General features: G+C 33.9%; 1 protein-coding gene across 1 annotated transcript; it reads right to left on the bottom strand.

The window, feature by feature from the left end:
• Nucleotides 1–2,368: 2,368 nt before the first annotated feature.
• On the bottom strand, nt 2,369–6,910 carry LOC133788293 (pectin acetylesterase 12-like). The gene is made up of 12 exons (XM_062225723.1): nt 6,427–6,910; nt 5,612–5,694; nt 5,052–5,181; nt 4,832–4,905; nt 4,415–4,501; nt 4,168–4,292; nt 3,982–4,042; nt 3,626–3,679; nt 3,437–3,514; nt 3,244–3,349; nt 2,984–3,129; nt 2,369–2,743 (listed from the first exon to the last, which is right to left on the bottom strand). The coding sequence occupies exons 1-12, from the start codon at nt 6,614–6,616 to the stop codon at nt 2,636–2,638; spliced, it is 1,242 nt and encodes a 413-aa protein (XP_062081707.1). The 5' UTR covers nt 6,617–6,910; the 3' UTR covers nt 2,369–2,635.
• Between the last annotated feature and the right edge of the window lie 1,352 nt (nt 6,911–8,262).

The following is an 8,262-nucleotide window of genomic DNA, read 5'->3' as shown; positions in this document are numbered from 1 at the left end:
ATAAGAGGGGTAACTAGTTACCATAAGAGGGGTGATGGGTAACACATATTAAATATGAAAAGAAATATCAAATTTGAAGGAAAAATAAGAAGAGTTCATAAAAAATGAAGAAGAAGTAAATATAATTTTAGTAACATAGGTAACTAGTTACCGTAAAGAACCCAAAAATATACACACATATCAGAACGTCAAGGTAACCAGTTACCCCCGGAAATATACACACAAAGAACGTGAAGGTAACCAGTTACTACAGACCTTAAGTTAGAAAAAAAAACCAGATCCACCCCTTTTCTCTCTCTCCAACCTTCTTCTCTTCCCTCACAAAGAACCCTAGCCTCCACCTGCCTCTCATTGCCAACCCCACTCCGGGCAACTCCTTGCATCACCTTGAAAACAGAAAAAAAAAATACTCAGATCTGAAAATGGCAGAGGGGTGGCGATGGATCTTGGGAATGACGAGACTCTCGGATAGGCCCAGCGACAGAGATGGAGGTTAGGGGTGGTTCGTGTCTAGGTGTGGGTTGTCGCGGGGATGGGCTCAGACTCTCGGAGTTGGGTCACTCGGATTCTGGGCTCGCACACCTGAGCTTGAAATTGCGCACCTAGGTGCGACTGTGGGATTCAGGTCACCTAAGATTGGGGGCTCGCGAATGGAACCGCACAGAGATGTGCGACTTGGGGATGGGTTCGTGGGAGCTTACCGCTAAGAGGTGGCTCGTGACTGGGGAGTTGGTTCCGCGCCTGGGTTGCGTGAGCTAGGCACTCGGGTACTGAGTCGATGGCACGGCTGGGTGTTCTGGGCTGGGTTTCGCGAAGGTGCGCGCCTAAGGTGAATCGCAGGTGGTGAGGGTGGGTGGCCGAAGATGATGGTGGCGATGGTGAGGCAGGCGAGTGGAAGACAAGGGAGGTGGCAACTAGGGCAAAGGGAAAGAGAAGAGAGATGGGAGACAAAGAAAATGGTTTGTGCGGGTGGGTTTGGAAAGAGAAAGGGTTTGTGTGGCTAGGGTTTGAGAGAGAGAATAGTGGAATGCTAATTTACAATAGTACCTCTGTTTTGCTAATGTGTTTTGGTTTTAAATTTAACTTTCATATTTAGTTAGCTAGTAATTATGTTTCTCATACTTTATTTTTTTCTTTAATAACTTTTCCCATACAAATTAGGAAAAATATAATTCTCATATTTTTGCACATTAATGACATAAAAGCTATATTTTTAAAAAATTCTCAATTAAAAAATTAGTTTGCTTTTTTTCCGCCAAGAATTGTATTTTTCAACAGAAATTATAATAGATGACGGACTTTCTCCTTTATGCTTTAATAAATGTCTACCTTTTATATTTAGCAATCAAGTGTGCTTTTAAAAATAAATATATCAAAAGAACAAACACTGGATATACAAGAGGTGAACCTAGATATAATAGAGACAAAAATAAATATCTCGACCAAACAAGCTAATATATCTAAAAAAAACTAGCCAAACATTACAAACAGACATACCTGAGACAAACACAAATATACCAAAAGCAATATACTATAGACAAACATAGATATACCAGAGGCAAAATAGATTTATAGACCAAATAAGCAGATATACTTGCAAAAAAAACTTTAACCAAATAAGCAGATATACTTGCAACAAAAATTAACCAAATAAAACAAAAATTTACTAAAGACAATATAGCAAAGACATGCATAGATATACCAGAGGCAAAAGTAGATATATTGACCAAACAAGCAAATATACGATAGAGCCCAAAATAAAATATACAAAAACAAACATAGATATAAAAACACAAATAAATATACTAACAAAACAAACAAATAAATTAGCCAAATAAAAATCTCAATCTCTAAAAGACTCAAATCTTTATTTTTTCAATGATAATTATCAGAGGATGATATTTTTCTAATTAAAAATAAAATATTTTTTAATCAATTATTAAATGTTGGAGGTAATACAATAGAAAGGAATATCATTATTTTGTTTGGTTGCAGCTTAAATATTGAAATATTATTTTATTATAATGATTTTTCTGTTATTTTGGTGGAATGACCATTCCTTCCAAAAAAAAAAATACTAATAGTTTGATTGAGTTTGCATAATTTCATTAACCATTTTCAGCATAAGTTTCAAGAATTTCAATTTTTACTTATGACTTGAAATGGAAGGATTACAACTATTGAACTTGTGAATCTATTATTTGCTTGTTTATCCTCCATTTTGCTTATGTTTAAATCGTACTGTCCATTAACTGAGCAAAATTTCTTCCTTCGCCACATGAACTAAAACTCAAGTCTTACAAAGTCTAGGCAAAACATATATCAAATGGCATACATATATGCAACATATAAAATATTTTGGAACCACTTAAAGATAAAGAGCTTTTACCCTTTTATACTTTTGTGCTTCAATCATACAATGCAGGAAGCTTTGCTGAGAGCAGATTTGCTGCACTTCTCAGTAGCCCCAAATAATGTACTTATTTTCTTTATATTTTCATATATATTGCTTTCCAAATGAATTGTGAAGTTCTTAATTTCTTAAGTAGCAGAAACTATAACTTTGTAGATTACTCAACTAGATCATCCTTATATATTATGGTCATCACGAGGATGAACCAATTCATATATGGAATCATCGGAAAACCAGATTGTGGCAAGTGTTGTCACAAGGGTAGGGACAATCTATGTCCTTAACAGCTGCTCGGTCGAAGTACCAGTCCCCAACAGCTAGTGCAATCGGCTGCATATTATAAACAACAGAAAAAATGATGAGAAAAAAGAAAAGATTATGATCAGCATTGAGAATTAGTGACCGCAATAAGTTTTTCCACCACTTTATCAGTAGTGATATGTTAGCAGTGATATGTTATCGCCAACTCGAGCTTATAGGTTGCTTGAAATGGTTTGAGTGATCATAAGTCTCTCAAACCATGGTAATGTCTATTGGTACACCTTAACAAAACAAAATACGTGTGCTTACCTTGTTTCTAATGACGGGAGAATCATCAGCAAACCATGTATCTTGCCTCTCAGTTTGGCAATGAGCAAAGCATGAGTTTATAAATAAACCATTTTGAGGAGAGTGTGAGAATCGACTGATTACTTTCAGCATCTGATTTCTGAATCCTGTTTTTGAGAATAAGAGGGAAAAATGCAACTTTCGTAAACATGATTTGTGAAAGTCTTGAAAAGAAAAGGTAAGTTACCATTCAGAAGCAGGATTTGGAAATTGAAAATCACCTTGTAAAAAGTGAATTTGTGTAGAAGAACATTTTGCATGGTTTAATCTGCATTCATGCCAGAAGCCATGGGGATCTGCTGATGGTGGAGCTAAGCTGGATTGAATCTGATTTTAAGGAGGAATGTATAAGTTTTAATTTGAGGCAATAAACCGAAATATAGATTTCAAATATTAGGTATATAAAGAAATTACCTGCCATGAATCGTAGGCTGCATTTAGAATAAACAGCGGAGTCTTAACGCTGGCGATCAAATTTTGAGGGAAAAAGCACTAAACAAACATGACAGATGAAAAGCAAAGTCAGAATGATATAGGAAACACGCTCAAATTTTACTTATTTTACTTTTATTCCAAATTTTCTAATAAAGAAAAAATGATTACCGAAGTTGGGTCAAGATGGTTAGTACAAATCTGCGGCAAATTCTTTTGCACTCCCTGAAAGAATGAAGGAAAATAACAAAATAAACATTTGTATTCTTATGAGCTAAATATCGACAAACTACAAAGAAACTTTATTCAAACTAAAACAATACCATTCTCCCTAAACCATCATGCAATCAACTGATGTACTAAAAATACGAAGTGGATGTTAAAGTTTCAACTCAAATTACCGTTTGATCTCAAACTTCAACAGATTAAAGTTTACGACCAAAGTGACACTGTACACAAGTGCAGTAAGGTTTTTCTAGTTTCCTACAATAATAAAAAGTTGACTATCCTTAAAATAAATGCAATACCTGTAAGCCTACTACACCACTGTATAGATTCCTAAGTGTTCTTCCACCAGAAATATCGACCCTGAAATTGCAGAGAGGAAAGAGTTCAGATGTGTCATCTCACCTTGGAACAAGTCTGCATAACAGCTTCTGAAAAAAACAAAAAGGTGAAAGAAGAAGGCTTCTCAAATAAGAGAGAATATTTACGCGTCAAGAAACAATCCAGCATCGCTGAGGCACTTCACTCTAATATTTCCAGGAAACAAACTCTTAAAGTTATCACAATGTAAAATAGATGCCAGACCTCCGGCTGAGCATCCAGAAAGAAGAGTCTATAAAAAAAAATAAAGGATCAGTTGATATGTTTCCAGTTGCTGCAGTGAATGATGTTGAAAAGGTAAAAGAACCTAGAAAGTTGTGAAAAGGTGAGGTTGGTGGGAAAAAAATTATGTACCTGATGAGCATTACGCATTCCCTTTGACATTAAATCTTCCATTGCAGCCCACCATATACGCTCTCCTCTAAATTGCAATTGTGCACCCTAGAAGGAAGCAATATTTCTAAATGATAAAATGTTTAGAAAGAATCAAGGACTACAACGAATAAGTCATTATGCAGCTAATCAAGTTCGATATTTCCAATGGAACAGGTAAAAATAAAACCATACTAATATACTATTCCTAGAATCTCAAAAGAGATAAAACAAAGTCTGTATGTCTATACTGTATAAATTATAAGCAACTATTATTGAAGTAGACATTCCTGATTCGTTTCGACTTAAGTTTTGTTGCTCAATCAACTGAGCCAATAAATATAAACTGAAAAGCAGTATTCATGTAAAAACCACAAATGGTGAGTATATTGTCCAAACCTTATGTTCACTGTCGCCAGTAAAAGAGGCACCATCACAATAGCGAAGTTTTACTCTATTCCAGTTGTAGAAATCTGAAATCCCAGGTGGAATGGAACAAGATACTTGTCAAGACAGCGAGTTAAGGAAGTGAAAAATTATAAAGAAAAAGAGACAGATAAAGGCAGTGTATGTTTTTTTCTTTCTTTTTCAACATTTGAGGTTTAGTTTGAGAGATAACCAGGATTCTCTTCGGCTTTTGCACTTAGTATTCCTGTAAATGGTATTAGCTTTTCCATGTATGTTGACGATCCCCGTCGTGTTGTTTTGCGATATACACAATTCCTAACACTATTGCACCAACCACCACCCTGCAACGAGATGATAATTCCATTAGCATGATGGAAGGACTCCTGAAATTTGCTTGGATCTCTAATGTAATGAGAAAAAGACTAGAATAAAAATAATGAAAGTATAGCTTTCCAAGACCACATAACACAACTTGTCATCTGGAACTACCATCCTTGACCCCGTCAAACACTCTTTTGATATACTGATAAAGCACCAAAAACAAGTAGGAACCAAATATTGCTACAATTTGACTTAAGAGTGTGATTTTGTGCTTTTTAACGTCAAGCTATGGTTTAATGTATAGTTGTCAAGTCATTTCATTCTATATCTTGGGAAGATTCCAAGGAAAGCAAAATACTTTAACATGGAAATTTTGTTAATATCAAGTCATGCAAAACTTATGCACTTAGAAGTGAAAGATATAATAATTGTTTTATATATCTCACAAACCTCCAATTGTATAAGCCAATTATTTGCTCCTGATCCATATCCACGGTGCCAGTGGTATCCTGGCAAGGTTCCATCCAAGCAGACTGTAAATGAGAAACAAACAAGGAAGTAACATTAAGCCATCATGTGAGACAAATCTCTTTGAATAAAACACATTAAAATATTTAGGATCACTGATGTTAACACAATTTTAACAAGATCTACAAATTCAAAATTTTAAAAAATAATAATAATAAAGAAGAAGAAGAAGAAGAAGAAGAAGAAGAAGAAGAAGAAAATAATGACATGTGCACTTGACATTAAGGCAGAGAGCCGAGCAGTAAGAAATAGTTAAGAGAGGAGAGCTAACTTTTGAGCAGGCCATGGATAGCAAAATGCTTGCTCAAAAGAATAAAAATTAACAAAATGGGTAAAAATAAATAAACAAATACAGAGAAAGATTTACAAAAAATTTCAGAGATCTTATTATCTCTAAAAAGTAATTCTCTAAAAGTACAAGAAGAGTTTAAGATATACGAGAGGCATATAGCATGTGAAGCGATAAATCTAATGGAGATGTATGATCACCCAGAAACAAATCCACTCAAGTATCATAATGCAAAGTGATAAACTAAATCTACTATGCAGCTACTTATTTGATATTTTCCCATAACCCATTATAAAAGTGACATTAACCATTGAAATAAGTTGTTTATATTTTCAAAAAGGTTGTGGCTAATGGCTACAGCTACACCTAGCATGAATAAAATGCCAAGAAAGAAGAAACCGTAGGAAAAGGAAGAAAGAATCAAAATAAGAAATACAAGAGAGTGTACCAGCTCCTTTTGCGCCAGCTCCGTGAATGAGGGTAAGACCGACCATCAAAGGGTTGTAACCTGCCTTAGAGACTCCAAAGCCTTCCATTAAGGAAATCTCTGTTTCATTGAGACTAAATTCCACAAAACCATCAACCCATTTGCCTAAAACAACTACGACAGCAATACCAACCCACAAAAGCTTCATCATAACCCTCCTCTGTTTCAAACTCTGCCACCAAGTTCTGTAATATTAAATTTTTCAGGACCCCAAAAGAAAAAAGAAAAAAAGAACCAACTTTGAAATAGCCTAGGAGTGTTTATTTAAGAATGCAGAAACATTTATTGGAAAAAAATGTTCAAGAATCCAGCTTTAGAGGAGCTAGATATAGAATGAAAATAAGAAAGAAATCTGAGAGAATTGAAGAGAGAGAGAGAGAAGAGCTTTTTACTCTCTCTGTAGCACAGAATAGTATTTGCCGGGCTTTTTAAGATTTTATGACAAGGGTCAAGTTTAGAATCTTATTATATATTTTTAATAATACATATAATAAGGAGAGAGATATACGAGTCTGTGTGTGTCGAAAACAAAAAGAACCAAATTAAAGTTACGGCCAAAAATGGTTAAGCGATATCACAGACAATTTCCCTCCGTGGATTTGACTTTGGAGTGAGAATAAAGTTTTTTTTTTTGGCTCAAGGGAGTGAGAATAAAGTTATTATAAACAAACGACATTAAATACCTAACGGGCATTTGTAAGAAGAGAGCGGTGAGGCACTGAAAACATAACAGTTCTCAAAGCTGTTACTGTTAATACCTTTAATGGTTTTCTTTTTTATTTTTTCAATAATAAATTGTATGTGGTGAGCTTTATGGCTCTTGGGGTGGAACCCATAAACGAGAGGTTTACAGCTGTTTTTATTTTTTATTTTTGTATTACATGCGAACTCGTTTTGATTTAATTCATGGGAACATGCTGCATCTTTGATATTTTCTCTATAGTACTAATAATAACTAAAGCAGAACCCATAACTCACATTTGATCTTTTTCTTTTCTTCTGAAAGTTTTTTTTTTTTGGAATATTTGGTATGTAATATTGATACACAGAATAAAATACCTTCAAAATCATTTTTGTGCTAAGGCTAAACGAAATCACATGACCTTATAAATGTAAGTAACTGAGATTTTGGGTACAGGAGAAACCAGCTTTGTTGCCGCTTACCTACTAAACTTATATTTGAAACAACGCGTGTATATCCATTCCATGCCCAACACATATACAATAATATATATTTAAAAAAAAATTATAGTAATTGTTTTATGTGATATATGTTTTTAATTAATACGGTTTTTTTAATTTATTTAAGAAAAAATGAGTGCAAAAAATTGATGTAAATTTATTTAAATGGATTTATTATTATATACTACATACTTTGATAGGACAAAACTTATAAAAAAGTACAAATAAATAGTAAATCTTTTTTAAATGGTAAAATAGAAATTATAGCAGTAAGAGTCCAAAATAACTATCATTTTATCATATGACGAATTGGAATTGGGTTATGTATATTCTAATTATGAGGAGATTACGTTGTAACCCTACTTGCCTACCATGTTGGCTCAGCCACTGTTTACTTTACTACAATTTCATTCCCATTGGATGTGATAAAGGAATCTATCTCATTTTTTCCATACTAATAATTAAACATATTATTATGTAGAGTTGTGTATATCTTAACAACCTTATATTAATGCCCAATGTCACCTACATGGCTACTTCTAATTACCCTACACTCTATTCTTTGTTTCTAAACTAAAAATTACGTAAATATAAGTATCATGCATATGCGATAAT

This window comes from Humulus lupulus, chromosome 7 (genome assembly GCF_963169125.1).
Source record: "Humulus lupulus chromosome 7, drHumLupu1.1, whole genome shotgun sequence".
In the NCBI taxonomy this organism is placed as follows: Eukaryota; Viridiplantae; Streptophyta; class Magnoliopsida; order Rosales; family Cannabaceae; genus Humulus; species Humulus lupulus.
The sequence above is the reverse complement of the archived record's forward strand: the minus strand, read 5'-3'. Positions and strand labels throughout refer to the sequence as shown.